Genomic DNA, 15,757 nt, shown 5'->3' with positions numbered 1-15,757 from the left:
CTGTCAAATTTACAGGTTATGCACCTCAAACTTACGTTACATGTCAATTACAGATCAATGAAGCTGGGAGAGGGGGAAGAACTAGCGCCCCTTTTGCCTGCCCAAAGACAAAGGGCTAAGTAAGGTGGATGACAGTAAATATCATCTTCACTACAGTTGAGGCTGGAATCAGAGAATGTGGCTGATAGCTGCAGGCCCTAGGCCTGCTAACATTGAATCACAGAATTAGAAAGACTTAGGCATCCAGGCACCTACAGCACTAGAAACTGCAGGCCTCCAGGCTTGGGGGGAAGGATCTGTACCATTAAGGACCTACTGCAAGGCCCGGAGCACACATGCTGTCTTCATCTGGTCAGCTTCCAAGAGCAAGAGGAGAGAAAGGCAGGTTGTGCATACCCGGTCATCCTTCCAAAACTGGCTGTTGGATAAGTCACTCCACCTCCCCAAGGCTGAGTGACTGAACCGGAGAGCAGCCAGGAATGTTATAGTAACAGACGTCTCTCCACGTGGAAACATACATCTGGGATGGGAAAAACATTGGTCTCCTAAACCTCAAAATGCAAATAAAGTAGCACATTGTCTTCCCGCGGAGTCAGAGGTTACACTGATCCCATTCTTCTTTGTTTCAGGTACATTGAGCATTACTTGGAGGAGTTCTTAATATCCGCCAACAAGCACTTCATGGTTGGCCACAAGGTCATATTTTACATCATGGTGGATGACATGTCCAGGTTGCCTTTGGTAGAGCTGGGTCCTCTGCGTTCCTTCAAAGTGTTTGAGATCCAGCCTGAGAAGAGGTGGCAGGACATCAGCATGATGCGCATGAAGACCATTGGGGAGCACATCGTGACCCACATCCAGCACGAGGTCGACTTCCTCTTCTGCATGGACGTGGACCAGGTCTTCCAGAACACCTTTGGGGTGGAGACGCTGGGCCAGTCGGTGGCGCAGTTACAGGCCTGGTGGTACAAGGCAGAGCCTGACAAGTTCACCTATGAGAGGCGGAAGGAGTCCGCAGCATACATTCCGTTTGGCCAGGGGGATTTTTATTACCACGCGGCCATTTTTGGAGGAACACCCATCCAAGTTCTAAACATCACCCAAGAGTGCTTCAAGGGAATCCTCCAGGACAAGAAAAATGACATAGAAGCCGAGTGGCACGATGAAAGCCACCTAAACAAGTATTTCCTTCTCAACAAACCCACCAAAATCTTATCCCCAGAATATTGCTGGGATTATCATATAGGCCTGCCTTCAGATATTAAGACTGTCAAGTTATCTTGGCAGACAAAAGAATATAATTTGGTTAGAAATAATATCTGACTTTAAATTGTGCCAGTAGGTTTCTGATTTGACAGAGAATGATTCTGGCTACTTTCTCAGAAAAGTAACACTTAATTTTAACTTAAAAAAAATACTAACAAGACACCACCCCAGCAACTACATACTATTCCTCCTTGTAACTTTGAGCCTTATAATATGGGAGAGCGAGCTGATGGAAATCTGATGTGCATTCCCAGGGATTTTGTGTCTACTCATGATCTGAGGAAAATACTATCAGCTAAACCAAAAAAGGAAAAAAAATAAAAAGTGAAAACCAGAAACACTCTACATGTGCCAGATAATGTGCTGTAGAAAAGGGGGCTAAGGGAAGTGTTTGACAAGAAGGTACAATTGTGGGGAGTTCCCCCTGATGTCAGTGTTCTGTCTTTGCTGAGTCTAAAGCAACACAGAGTTGCTTTGCAGCAGCGGAACTCTTAGTGAGGACACAGCCGACCTCGGCAATCCTCAAATGGTTTTAACAGCAGCTTGCTTCCGGCCATTTGTCGTCTCAGTCCTTTTCTCCCAGGATGTTGTTTGGCTTCTGTGTGAAAGATTGATGGAGATTCTCAGTGGCTATCATGGTGATGAATATTTGGAGTCACGGGGAATCCGAATGAGCCAGTGGGTGCTCAGGAAGTGAAAACAAAGCCTCAAAGTGAGTTTGCCATGAAATAGCAAAGAGAATAGAAAGAGGAGACAGTGCCACCTCCGCGGAGCACAGGACATGGGGTTGGCGCTTAAATGCAGCACGGATCCAAGTGCTGAATGCCAGGGGGACAATGCAGATGGTCTCTAGCCGCCGGGATCCCACGACAACCAGAACAGAGAGTTCTTGAATGGAAGATGCTTGTTTTGCCCACGTCACATTCAGTCTGCCAGATTCTGCAACTGTGTCTTCAAATCCTGGCCAGAGGAGGTGGATGGTGTCAAAGAAGACAAAGGCCTGCAGTGGACTGAAGAGGCATTTCCCAGACCTGGGCCTCTTGACAATCAGTTATCAGCAAGTCCCGCTGTCACCTGCTCCAACCCTCAGGGTCCCTCAGCCTATCGTGGCCCACTTGGAGGGCTGACATCAAGGGGTGGATTGGAGGAAAAGCCTTCCCTTCAAGTTACCTCCATTTCTCCCTGTCCCATCTGCACTACCGGGGTATAACAACACAGGCCCATTTAATAAAATGGTTAGTTGATTTTATATGAAAAGCAGGGGGTGGCAATGGGAGACCCAGTCCTCGTGACTGAACAAATTAACATTCAATTCCCTTCTCTGCGAGAAGCTATGAAATCGTACATATTATTTAAAGTTAAGCAAGTCAGTGTAAAGGAAGTTAGGAGGCGACATTGACATATATGTGCAGGTGTATTTATATTTTGCTTGTGTCCCAGTTTAGGTGGTTTGTTTCCATGTTAAGGGATTTATTTGAAGAACCACTGCGCTGGCTTGATGTTCAGCACAATGGGCTCCTCTGAGAAAATGAAACCTACGTCTTCTCTACCGTTGCATTGTGTTTCCTACTCTTCTTGCCAAAAAATACCACAACCCGGCCAAACAAAACAAAACCAACAAAAACCCTTGAAGAAGTGGACGTCGTAAAAGAGAGGAAGGAGGTCATGTGTCAGGACTCTGGCTTCTCTGTAACTCAAGTTTTCTGGGATCCATTCTGGAATAGGGGAAGTTAATGATTTAAACCCTAAACCAAAGAAATGATCTATCCTGAATGAATATAGAAATGGGCTGATGTTTACTTTTGAGGAAATCATGATTTAAAACAAAAATTCATTTACATTTTAGTCCCAAGTGGACGAACTAAAGATCTCGTTAATAGTTATTCTTAAACATTAAAAAATATACCTGATTTACAATTGAATAAATTATTTTCTCAGTATATTCTGGTCTGGTCATGGATTGTGCATTTTCTCCCAAAGATGTTCAGAACTGTCAAGTATAGAATTTTAAATTCTTAGACTTCAAAAAGTCCTCATGTGCTTCTAAAAATACGTCCATTATTACAAAGATAGAACATGGTTGAGATTTGCAAACTTTTAAAACAACAAATGTTCATATATAGAGATTTCCAGCGTGATGCACTAAAGTAATAAACTGCCAGCAGGAGACTCAGTAGGAAAAGGCTTGTCCCTGAAGCCCAGGTCGGGCACCGTGGCAAAAGGAGAAAACAAGGCCTTAACCATACTGGGGTTCATTAGTCACCCCCTGGGAGAAGGCTGGATTTCCAGTTGGTCTGGGCACGTGTATTTATAATAAATACAAAGATCAACGGTGACCAGGCTGACGGAGTGCGGTGCTCTAGATGCCCTCATCGTAGAGAATTACTGCCCTTTTATAGATGAGTAAAGTGCGGTTCAGAAAGGTTAAACCACCCAGCTGGGAAGTGCTGAGCTGACGCTAAAACTAGAGAAGCTGACAGGGTAAATGTGCTGACACTACATATGGAGGGCCGCGTTTCATATCAAGGAAAATGCAACTTGATGAAAGAATCTTGTAAAGCGACATTTTTGCCATAAGAATATTTTAAAACTAGGTATGTTCCCAGCCTGTACCATTTCCTACTTTTTATGCACTAAACTTGCCCCAAATGCATTAAATTAGTTAAAATGAATCATGTAAAAAACAAAAGAATATGTGATAGTTCTTAGTCTTTACGTAGTGCATGCAGGGCTGATAGAAGACCTTTGGGCGCATGAGCTGTTCTGCCAAGGCAGTGCCTTGCAGCGTGTAATTGGGCAGAGGGGCCCCATGGAAGGGACAGGCATGCCTCTTCGTACTCCACCTTTAATCTGGTGGTCACATGCTGATAGGGAAGAAGTTTTTTTAAGGCTAGAAGGGTCTCACTTCTCTTCCTTGGAATGACTCATCTTTGATCTCTCCCAGCCAAAGTCACCATGTAATTTACTAATGAGGGAATCACAGCCATCGCAATACTTGCAAGTATTTATTAAATGTACTACTGAATGTAAATGTACTATTAAATGTAAATGTTATGTAAGTTAATAACAGGCATGGGAGCATAATCACAAATGGGAAGTGTCATTGAAAGCATGACTGCGTAACATACAACGCATTCTTTTTAAGGAGAGAAAGGAGGGTTAAGTGAGGATCCATCAGTCAAAGCCTCAGATCTATTATAAATGGTTGCAGAGTTAGGATGCAAACCCAGGACTGTCTGACTCTAAATCCTTTGCTCTTTCCACAGCTCCAGTCTGCTTCCCTCACTCTCTCACATGCATGCACACACACACACACACACACACACATCAACCATCTTATTTTTGACATTTGAGGACGCACCATAAAAAGCTCTCAATTCCTTCATTAGGCATTAAAGAGAGAGAACTTAGACCAACAATTCTTCAGAAGCAGAAGGTAGGTCTAAACTCACCATATAGCCAAGTTGGAGAAGCAGACAAATGAAAGCTGAGCAATGCAGGGCAAGGGACGTTCAGGGCTAAGGGAGTGGAGGAGAGGTGTGTGGGGAGGTGGAAATAGCCTCAGTGGAGCTGACTCTGGACTGAGCTTTGAAAGAGAGGAGGGATCCCTGTGTGAGGAGTGGAGGCGGAATGAGACTTCAGAGGGAGAAGCAGCAGATGTAAAGCAGAGGAAGGACCGCAGTAAGACTTGCACAGAAACTTGGGAAAATGGTGCTGAGGCTTTGGGACTCACTGAGACCACCTGGCAGAGCCTGTGTGAAAAGCAGTGAAGACCACGAGAGCGCTTTGGCTCCGTAAGGACCCATGTTCGCCCTGCATTTCTGGCTCTTGTTCTCTCCTCCCAGCAGTGCTTGTTCTCCTTTACGGAGTCTGTGATTTCCATGAAACTGGGGCCATGGTTGGAACACGTGACCCAGGTAAGCCAATCAGCACCTGCCATTCCTTTGGTGGCAATGATTGATTCCGGGGTGGGCAGGTGACCTAAACTAGTCCTATCAAAGTGAATCTCAGGTCCTCAGGAAATGAGGAAGCATGTAACACTGGGAGCGGCTAACACTTCTGGTGACCACGAGGAATATCAGCATTAGGATGAAACAGACATCAGGACTGGAAGAGCAGGGAAACTGAAGGAAACCTGGTCCCCGGTGACAGCCCTGAGCCACGGGCTCCAGCCTTACCTGAAGCCTGCACTGCCTGTGGCTTTTAGAATGTGTGAGCCAATAAAGTGCAATTATTGTTCAAACCAGTTGGAATTGGGCTTTCTCTTACAAGTGAAAAATCCCCCATTGGACCCTTCTAGCGTCATTTGTTCCTTAAAGGCAGGACCCTAGCCTGCATTTGCCTCAGCTTCTGCACCTACTACGTCACCTACCTCAGAGGCACCGCTTAACGAATATCTCTACAAGATGAATGAATGAATGAATCATCACATCCATTCCCATCATGCCTCATAAGAAGTGCTTTTTATAAATAAAAAAATTTTTTAATTTTGATTGTGGACTCTGTCCTATTACTAAGCAGATGCTTTTATAGCTGGCACCTGGAACTTTCCCTCTGTACTGTAGTACTCAGCACAGCAACTTGGGTGCAGCCTGAGCCTCAGGCTCTAACCTGGTGTGTATAATGTACTGGGTTCAGTGCTGCTTAAAGTTCAGTGCTGCTTGTGACAAATGTGCTTCGTCAGTGTTGAGCCGTCCTTCTCAATCAGGATGCTTTTGCACCACTGCCTCCATTCCCCAGCCCTCACCCCGACCCCAGGGATATTTGGTGATGTCTGAAGATAATGTTGCTTGTCACAAGTTGGTAGTGGTGGGGGTGGGCTGATGCTCACATCTAGTGGGTAGAGGCCAGGGATGCTGCTAAACATCCTAAAATGCACAGGAGGGCCCCATGACACAAAATTATCTGGCTCAAAGTGATGAGGTTGAGAAATGCTGGTGTACAATTCCCTTGGACTTCCTTAAGAAACAATGCATAATACCCATCTGTCTATAGCCTAGGAATAGTTCCTGATGACGTCAGAAGGTAGTAACTCACCTCTTCATATCCCTTATAACATTTACAGCTAAGACAAAAGCGTAGAGTAGTTCCCTATACTGGACCCTAGAGAGCAGGAATTCCCAAAGATCACATTTTAAGCAACTGCAGTGATTAAAACAACAACAACAACAACAAACACATTCTTTCCTGGACCTGGTGAAGACTGCCCATTTGTAGAAATAGATATAAATTTTGCATATAAATGAAAATAGCTACAGATCTTTATGGGGCTATGAAAAATCAGCCAAAGTTAGAACACACATTCAGTGAACTGATAAATTGTTCAAAATAAAAGGCCGTCATGCTAGCTAAGTGTTTTAGTTAAATATATTTTGGTGGCAAGGAACATACATCCCCCTTGAGCTGTCTAAACCCCAAAGAGATTATTGGGAGGTTACTGGAGGGTTCTGCTGAATACAAGATGGAGTTGACAACCAGACAGCGGTATCTGAAGCTGGTTCATTCCTGCTTGGGAGCCTGTTGTACGCAATACTGCCCAACTCCCTGATCAGTGACTTCGCTGTGGAAGCTTGGTATCCGCCATGGTGGGAGAATTTATACCATGGGGATCAGCAAACACTAGAAATCAGGTCTCCCTTGCCTGGCCCTACCTTGCTTTGCCCTGCCTTTCCCCTCCCCTCCCTCCTCTCACCCTTCTCTTCCCTTCCCATCCATTTTCTCTTTTTTAGGAGTTGGTTGTGTAAAAATTTACCAGCATATCACTACACCCAGGCCATGAGCAAGAGACATGGCTTCACAGGGCTTCAACAGTAGAAAATTGTGAACTTCCCCTAGAGGTCGGCCAATATGACGCAGCTCTAACTCCAGACTTAGAGTTTCTTCATTCAAAACCCAAAATCCTAGAAAAGAAAACCCAAATGGCACAACATCCATTCATGCTTCTAGCAGCTGTGCCTTGGGGAAGGTTTACTGGAGGGTGGATTTCCCATGGGGTCGTTCTTGGTCTATTGTTGTGAGCTGAGTAGACGCCTCTAAAAGTACCTACCACATTCCACTTAGAGCTGTCTGGCTGTCAAGCATTTCTTCTCATACATCTAAAATATGTCCTGCTACCATAATCCAAAAATATTATGCACTACTCTCACATAGGCCTCTCTCCTAATAGCAAAACATAGAATCCACAGATAATGCCAGAGGGACAGGCTTCTCAGAGTGTACTATCTCCAGTTAACAACCATTTCTCCTTTGGTTCTGCAATCTGTGAAATAAATAATAAATTTAGCTCACACCCAAACTATAGAGTCAATAGGAAGAGACAAGGGAGGAAGAGGGAAAAAATTATAACTCCTTTTGAAAGGAAATGACGTTATCTGCTCAAAGGGCATTTCCTTGCTCTGGAATTCAGTGGGCCTGTGCTGTAAGTTTTCTGTCAAGGCTAGCCACAGTCTTCATCCATCACTGCAGTCTAATTCAGACCCTTTGAACTATGTAAGATATAATTGATCATAAGAGATCCAGTGGCAGGGCAACTTGCTTGCAACCTGTACCAGCTGGTGAGCTTTCTCTTGTCCGGGGTCCCCCTGGAAACTCACTGCTTTTACAGTTATCAGGCAAATGGGAGGCAGCTGGATACCCTGGTATGTGGGATACTGTCTCCAAAATCCACAGTAGCCCACAGGAGTTATGCCTTTCTCTTAGTTGTAGGAGGCATAAAACACTGGTTCTCAAATTTGGCCGTACCCTGGAATTACCTGAAGGACTAGTATTGATGCCTTGTTCTGACCCCAGAGATTCTAATTCAGTTGGAATGAGGTGGGCATTAAGATTTTAAAAACCTTCCCAGGTAAAGAGGATTCTGGGAATATGATGGAGCAGGAAGCCCTGGGACTCTGTCTCTATACCTAGACAATAAGTGTACTGGCAGAATCTGGCTGATGTGACTATTTTGGAACTCTGGAGTCTATTGAAGGCTTGGATGGAAAATTAAGGTTAATTTCAGTCAACTTCAGCTCTTAAAACAGTAGCAGCTACCCATTGCCCACTTTCATCCATCTGGCAGGCAGCTGTACAAGTGTTCCTGGAGCAGCTTGCATGTAGCTTGTGGAAGCCAGGATGGGCCAAAAGGACCCTGTCCTCCACATATTAGGAATCTATGCTCTGATTGCTAGTTGCTGCTTCTGATCACCAAGGTGCAGACAAAGAGCAGGCAACCATTGTTGTTGCACCTACCCTCATTGTTGCAAGCACCTTCCCCTCCAGTTGAAGTGACTTCCAGGGTAGTTAAAGGACTAGCACCCTTTTTCTCTCCCTTCATTTATCTCTTTAACCCCTTTGGGACCAAATATTAAACACTAATACATTCAAAAACAACTACATATGTGGGGGAAATTAGAAAGTGACCACGCAGGAAATTCCTTTTTTTCTCGCTCCCTGGCCATCTTGGCGACTGCACTTTACTGGGAGCTGTCCCACACCTAAGGCAGGAAGATGGTGGCTGCAAAGAAGACAAAGATGTAGCTGGAATAGATAAACTCTAGGCTCCAACTTATGAACAGTGTTAAGTATGTGCTGGGGTACAAGCAGACTCTGAAAATGATCAGACAGGGCAAAGCAAAACTGGTCGTCCTCACCGACAACTACCTAGCCTTGAGGAAATCTGAAATAGAAAACTGCACCATGTTGGCCAAGAATGGTGTTCCTCACCATTATGGCAATAATATTGAACTGGGCACAGCATGTGGAAAATAACTACAGAGCATGCACACTGGCTGTCACTGATCCAGGGGATTCTGATAGCATTAGAAGCATGCCAGAACAGACTGATGAAAAGTAAACCATGCAAAATTTTTCTTTAATAAAACTGGCCAGAGCTTGTTAAGAAAGAAAGAAGGGAAGGAAAAAAAGAAAGAAAGAGAGAGAGAGAGAGAGAGAGAGAGAGAGAGAGAGAGAGAGAGAGAGAGAAAGAGGAAACAAAGGAAAAGAAAGTGACCATGCATGCCTTGGGAAAGGCCCTGAAAAGACCTCAGAAGACCTTAAATTATACCTTTGGCTGATCCTTGCCATAGAGACAGCCTACAACAATCAAAAGAGTAAAAACAATAACAAAAAACCCCCCAGCAAACCCTGGAGAAAGGAGATAATTTGATTTCCAGAGTCATCATAGTATTAGATTCAAATGTAGAGTTTTCAACAAAAAAGGCCACAAGGCATACAAAAAAACAGTAAAGTATGGCCCATTCAAAGGAAAAAATAAATAAACAAACAGAAACTGTTCTTGGAAATGACCTGATGGCAGATATACTAGACAAAGACTTTAAAACAATTATCAAACATGCTCCAAGAACTATAGGATGATGTGGAAAAAGTCAATAAAATGATGTATAAACAAAATGGAAATCCCAATAAAGAGTGAGGGAAACTAAAAATAAACCAAAAAGCATTCTGGAGCTGAAAATTACACTATGGAATGAAAAATTCACTAGAGGGATTTAAATAAAGATTTGAGCAGGCAGAAGAAAGAATCAGTGAACTTGAAGATAATACAGTGGAAAATATCAAGTCTGAAAAACAGAAAAAAAATTGAAGAGAAGTGAAGAGAGCATAAGAGACCTATTGGACACCATTAACCTGAGCAACATATACATTAAGGGAGTCCCAGAATAAGAGGAGAGAGAGAATATTTGAAGAAATAATGCCTGAAAACTTCCCAAGTTTAATGAAAGACATGAATACAAACATGTAAGAAGCTCACTGAACTCCAAGTATGATAAACTCAAAGAGACCCACACCGAGACACATTATAATCAAACTTTTAAAAAAGAAAGATAAAGACAAAGAGAGACTCTTGAAAGTAGCAAGAGAGAAGTAGCTTTTCACACACAAGGGATCCTCACTGGCAGATTTCTCATTGGAAACTTTGGATGTCAGGAGGGACAGGGATGTGCAGGGTGAAATGAAAGGACATTACATAGTAACTGAAAGCCATATGGAGAAATAAAAATCTAAATATAAGTAAATACATGGATAATGATAAAAGCTAGTATTATAACAATGGTTTATAACTCCACTTTTTGTTTTCTACATTATTTAAGAGACATACATTAAAAAAATTTTTTTCTAGTCTAAAAGCTAGTATTATTATAACTTTGGTTTATAACTCCAAAATTTCTTCTTTATATAATTAAGAGGTTAGGGCATTTAAAATAATTATTATCTGGGGGCACACAATGTATAAAGATGTAATTTTTGTGACATCAACAACCATAAAGGGTGGCGACAGAGCTGTAAAGGAGCAAAGTTTTGATATGTTATTGAAGTTAAGCCGGCATAAATTCTAATTTGAGTGTTATAATTCAAGATGTTAAATATAATCCTCATGATTACCACAAAGAAAATAGCTATAGAATATACACAAAGGAAATGAGAAAGATTTTTAAATATTTCACTACAAAAAATCAACTAAACAAAAAGAAATAATGCAGGAAATAATGGACAAAAGAAGCTATAAAATACATAGAAAACAAAATGACAGAAATAAGTCCCTCATCAGTAATTGCTTTACATGTAAATGCAAATAAAGGTAAAGTCTTTATTCTTCAGGAGTGGCTGGGATGACAAGGTCATGTGAAAATATCTACCTGAATGACTAAATAAATGTTTCTGCTTCCTTTTGTTTGCTTTCTTATTCTTGTGTTGACTCCATGTTTATTGTAACTATACCTTTTCAATCATAACCCATCTCAAACACTTCCTGAAAGTAGATGAGCTTTAAAATAGGTTTCTTAATATTGTTATGCCTGTTCATGCCTCACGACGCTATTTGTCCAACCAAAGGGTGTTGCATTTCCTGGTTTCTTCCTCTTTTTCCCTCCTCCAAAAGTCCCCCAATGTGGAGAGGCTCTCACAAGGACAGAGTATAGAAACTTCTGCATGCGGGTGATGATTATTTTAAAAGTAAATGGATTTTCATTTCTTCTCTTTTTCACATACAATGATTGACATCACTCTATCTTTCATTTCACTGACCTTTTCTTCTATAGTATTCAATCTGTTTATAAGCACATCCACTAACACTTTCTTTTCAAATATAGTATTTCTAAAGTTCTGAAATGTCCATTTCTTAATAGCTTCCATTTCTTTGTTCATTCATTTTGACCAAGTTTTCCATTAAATTGTTAAACATTTTTATATTAGCTGCTTTAAAGTCCTTGTTTACCACTTCCAACATCTGAGTTATATGGGGGTCCATTTCTCTTCACTATGGTTCACATGACGCTGTTTCATGCATGTCTAGTAACGTTTTAAAAATGTATACCTGACATTATGGATGACATGTTGTAGAGACTCTGGATTCTGTTATTTTCCTCTGAAGAGTGCTTTTTTTGTTTGAACAGAGAGTTAACTGTACAGGACTCAAATTCCAAACACCATTTCTCCTTCAGGGGGCATCAGCTGAAATTTCTCCATTTTTATAGCATTTCAGATGTTTCTATTTTCTGGGGAAACTGCAGTCTTTCATATGCATGGACAGTTCAGTTGTCATCCAAGTTTTGGGTCAGAGTTTCTATGCAGATTTGGGGGTATCACATGCTGTGTCTCCCTCTTGCTGGGATTTTCCCTATTATTTCTCAGTCTCTAAAACTACCATCTCCAGCTTATGACTCCTCAAGTTTTTCTATGTGAGTTCCTCCCACCAACCTCTGTGTGAATTAGGGGATAATCTCAAATGGAAAACTGTGTAAATGTGAATTTTACCCAGTACACTCTCCTCCTTTCAAGAATCAGCCTGTTTTTAGCCATACTCCTTTGCCTTCAAATAGTTTTAACTTTATTTTTCTTTTAATTTCATCCAGAGCTGATGACTGTCATCCATGGGAGCATAAGTTTGGTATAACCTACTCTGCTGTGACCCAAAACATTCTAATTCTGTGTTAATTTAATTATCCTCCTTCACTACCCCCCTTTTTTCTTCTAGGAAGAATGAAATCAACAGAAAATTTCAAATGTTGATATGGATTTTATTTCCATATGGATCATGTATAGTACATATTATTTCAGGGAAGTGTAAACCATTAGTGAATAGCAATGACTTAATTCATTTTCTTTCTTTTTAAAAAAAATTTGGGGCGGGGGGAATATTGGAGAACAGTGTGTTTCTCTAGGGCCCATCAGCTCCAAGTCATTGTCCTGCAATCTAATTGTGGAGAGCGCAGCTCAGCTCCAAGTCCAGTTGCCATTTTCAATCTTAGTAGCAGGGAGCGCAGCCCACCATCCCATACGGGAATTGAACCAGCAACCTTGTTGTGGAGAGCTTTCGTTCTAACTGAGTCATCCGGCTGCCCACTTAATTCATTTTCTTAACAGTGTCTTTTGATGAGCAGAGTTTTCTTATTTTGATGAAGTGTAATTTGTCACTTTTTAGTTGTTGTTTCCTCTCACCTGTGTCAGAGACCTTTACTTGCAAGTTATAAAGTTATTCTCCCATGTTTCTTCTCTAAAGGCTGTGGAGTTTGCTTTTATGCTTAGAGTTATTACTCATTTTGAATTAACTTTTTGTGTGGTGTGATATACACAGAACAATATGGGTGAGTTGCAAAACCTTGGAGTGAAGAAAGCCGAATGTAAAGAGTGCATGCTGTACAATTCTATTTATATGCACTTCTACAGTAGGAATAACTCAGCTATAGTAATAGAAATCAGAACACTGGTTTTCTGGGTGGGGGAGAGTGGTGACTCAAAGGGGCACAAGAAAAGTTACTGGGTCATGCAGATGTTCTATGTCTTAAAGTGGTTTTTACATACATGTGTACATGTGCAACAAACCCAATAAAGTGTACAATTAAACTGTGTTTTACTTCATGTAAATTATATTTCAATTAATAATGTATTATGAAGGCTTTTTAAAAATCCACAAGAAAAGAAAGAAACTTAAATAATCCCATTTTTTTTAAAACAGTGGGACAAAATCTAGTCCCCTGGTAATGGCAAAGAGAAGTTACAGGCATAAGAATTGTTATGATTCCAAGTATCTAGTTCTTTCATCATCAAAAGAGAATCTGATGACATCACACATAGAAGACTGAAAAAATAAACACATAAACTAGAGAGTGCCAAAGACCAACAGTAGGTTATCTGATTCATGATTTTTCAAAGGCCTCAGAATTTCATACTTGAAAACTGTCTGCTGTCTTAAGATTCTGCACATGTCTTCCTACACCACTGTATCATAAATGTTAAGTCTTCAAGGAAGAAACTGTATACAATTCCTACATGACCTTAGGAAAACAAAAGGTAAGAGTTTGTCCTTAATTTCAACCAAATTAAGCCACATCCAATTTCTTTTCTGTACACAGTTTCCTATCACATAGATCAAATATCACAAAGGAGTTTTGTAAACTTGATGGCTAAAATTCCAAGGTCAATGCACAAATAATCTGAAAGTTATAGTTTAGCCTCCAGTCAGTGCTCTGAATCAATGTTATATTTAAATACTTTTTAGAAAGGGCATATATTTAATACTGTTATATTAAATACTGTTACAGTTCTATCACCTATCTTGGAATGATAAACTTCATAATATTATTTAGTTACAAATAATGAATACATTCCTTTATAATTATACAAGTCTTTAGAGTCCAAGTAAGTATTGTAATAATTACCGCTTTTCTCTGACACCCCACCCTGAAAGAGTTAGGTGGGGAAGTGATGTAACTTTTCTACAGGAAAAAGCCTTTTGTATTTTGGAAAAGATGAACAAAGTTTATAAGCTCTCTTGTATCAAGGCCAGCTTAGACCAGCTAATGTTCTAAAAATTGCGGCAGATAGCTCAGATAAAGTGTCTCTCCACTGACTCAACTCTGTTTTCATTTAAAGCAACATCCAAAGATCACAGATGCCTTAAATCCTAGCTAAAGTCTATTAATTAAATCATCTAGTTTAAGTCATGGAGAGGCAAGATTCCACACAGCTTACTCTGTATACATTGTTCTTTATTTAATCTTTTATCTGTTTCTTTTTCCTTCCAGTAAAGGATGAGATACAACAAAATAACAATTCTATTGTTATTGCTTTTATTGTGTGTATGGGCCCTACAAAGAGAATATCAATTCAGGTAACTTTAAAAAATTAATGAATATTGTATTCTGATGTTTGGTAAGGATCTGTTTATGTCAGAAAGGTTACAGGCTCACCCCCTGAATAAATCAGCATCCAACTATATCAATCCAAATATACCCAAATATCTCCAATGATATCTAAATACATCAGAATATAGCCTTCAGCATAAAAATCCTTTGTTTCCAATGGGATCAAAGATAAACATAATTTTTGTAGGCCCATATGTGTGAGAAGAAGTAAAGTTCAACTGCCAAGACAGGTACTGTGTAATTACACAATGTCAAGTAGCAAATATTTTAGAGAAACTGCCATTTTTAAATAGGTGGCATCTTCTTTAAGAAACATCCCTAATATTGGTGGCTTTGGGCACTGTATAGGGTATTTACCCTCCACATATTTGAGACAGGCAGAAAGACCTCATTGGCAATTAGCAAATGTCCTTGTTTTAATGAAGTAAGCTTCTCTCATTTGTGTCTCAAAGGATTAGTTATTTTTTAAGATACAGCATGAGTAATTTTTGTGAGTCATTTGATACGATATAGCATATGAGGGATATTTATCAGTCAAATCACCTCAGTAATTTTTATCATGTTCATTACTGTATCTCCACAACCAACAATGTGCTTGGCATGTAGTATGTGCCTTGGTCCGTTCAGGCTGAATGAACAAAATACCGTACACTGGATGGCTTATGAACAACAGAAATTTGTTTCTCATAGTTCAGGAGGCTGGGAAGTCCAAGATCAAGGCACCAGCCGAGAAGGTGTTTGGTGAAGGCCTCTTTCTGGTTCACAGACAACCATCCTTTCACGGTGTCCTCACATGGTGGAAGGGACGAGGGATCTCTCTGGGATCTCTTTTCTAAGGGCACTAATCCCATTCACAAGGGCCCCACCCTCATGACCTAATCACCTCCCAAAGATCCCACCTCCTAATATCATCATGGGGGGGAGGGTTAAGGATTTCAACAGATGAATTTGAGGGGCACACAAACATTCCATGCATAACATTATGTGTTCGTGAGATATTTGGTAATATTAGGTAATAAACTGAATGGATGGATGGAGTGTAACTCTAGTCATCTTAAATGTGACAAATTTAAAAGTAATATAATGCTTTTTATTTTCCCTAAGCACGAAGAAACTACAGAGGCTATATCGGTGCTGGTAAGTCTTTATGTACAAATATGCTATGCCCTCTTCTTTGAGGATAAAACCAGTTGGACAAAGGAGTACCTGCCAGTCCTTGGTTCCTTCAGGCAGGGTAAACCAACACAGTTTGACAAGCACGTGTTGGAGATATTCATTTAAGGTCAGAATACTAGGAGTCAAAGAAAGAGCAGAGTGGCAGAGTTCTGTCTCTGGTTAGGGGAACA

At 40.8% G+C, this 15,757-nt stretch overlaps 1 protein-coding gene and 1 pseudogene across 5 annotated transcripts in view; both read left to right on the top strand.

Annotated features, from left to right (window-relative positions):
- GGTA1 (glycoprotein alpha-galactosyltransferase 1 (inactive)) overlaps positions 1–1,401 on the top strand; it is a 55,503-nt gene extending 54,102 nt beyond the window's left edge. For all 5 annotated transcript variants that reach the window (XM_033123205.1, XM_033123204.1, XM_033123202.1 and 2 more), the window contains one exon: positions 630–1,401. In XM_033123205.1, the coding sequence (XP_032979096.1) occupies positions 630–1,323 (694 nt within the window). In that variant the 3' untranslated portion in view covers positions 1,324–1,401. The remainder of the gene's footprint in view (positions 1–629) is intronic.
- Positions 1,402–8,334: 6,933 nt separating this feature from the next.
- On the top strand, positions 8,335–9,100 carry LOC117032399 (60S ribosomal protein L30-like; annotated as a pseudogene).
- The last annotated feature ends 6,657 nt before the right edge of the window (positions 9,101–15,757 follow it).

Source organism: Rhinolophus ferrumequinum, chromosome 12, assembly GCF_004115265.2.
Source record: "Rhinolophus ferrumequinum isolate MPI-CBG mRhiFer1 chromosome 12, mRhiFer1_v1.p, whole genome shotgun sequence".
In the NCBI taxonomy this organism is placed as follows: domain Eukaryota; kingdom Metazoa; phylum Chordata; class Mammalia; order Chiroptera; family Rhinolophidae; genus Rhinolophus; species Rhinolophus ferrumequinum.
Note: the sequence above shows the minus strand (reverse complement) of the source record. Positions and strands in the feature narration are given on the sequence as shown.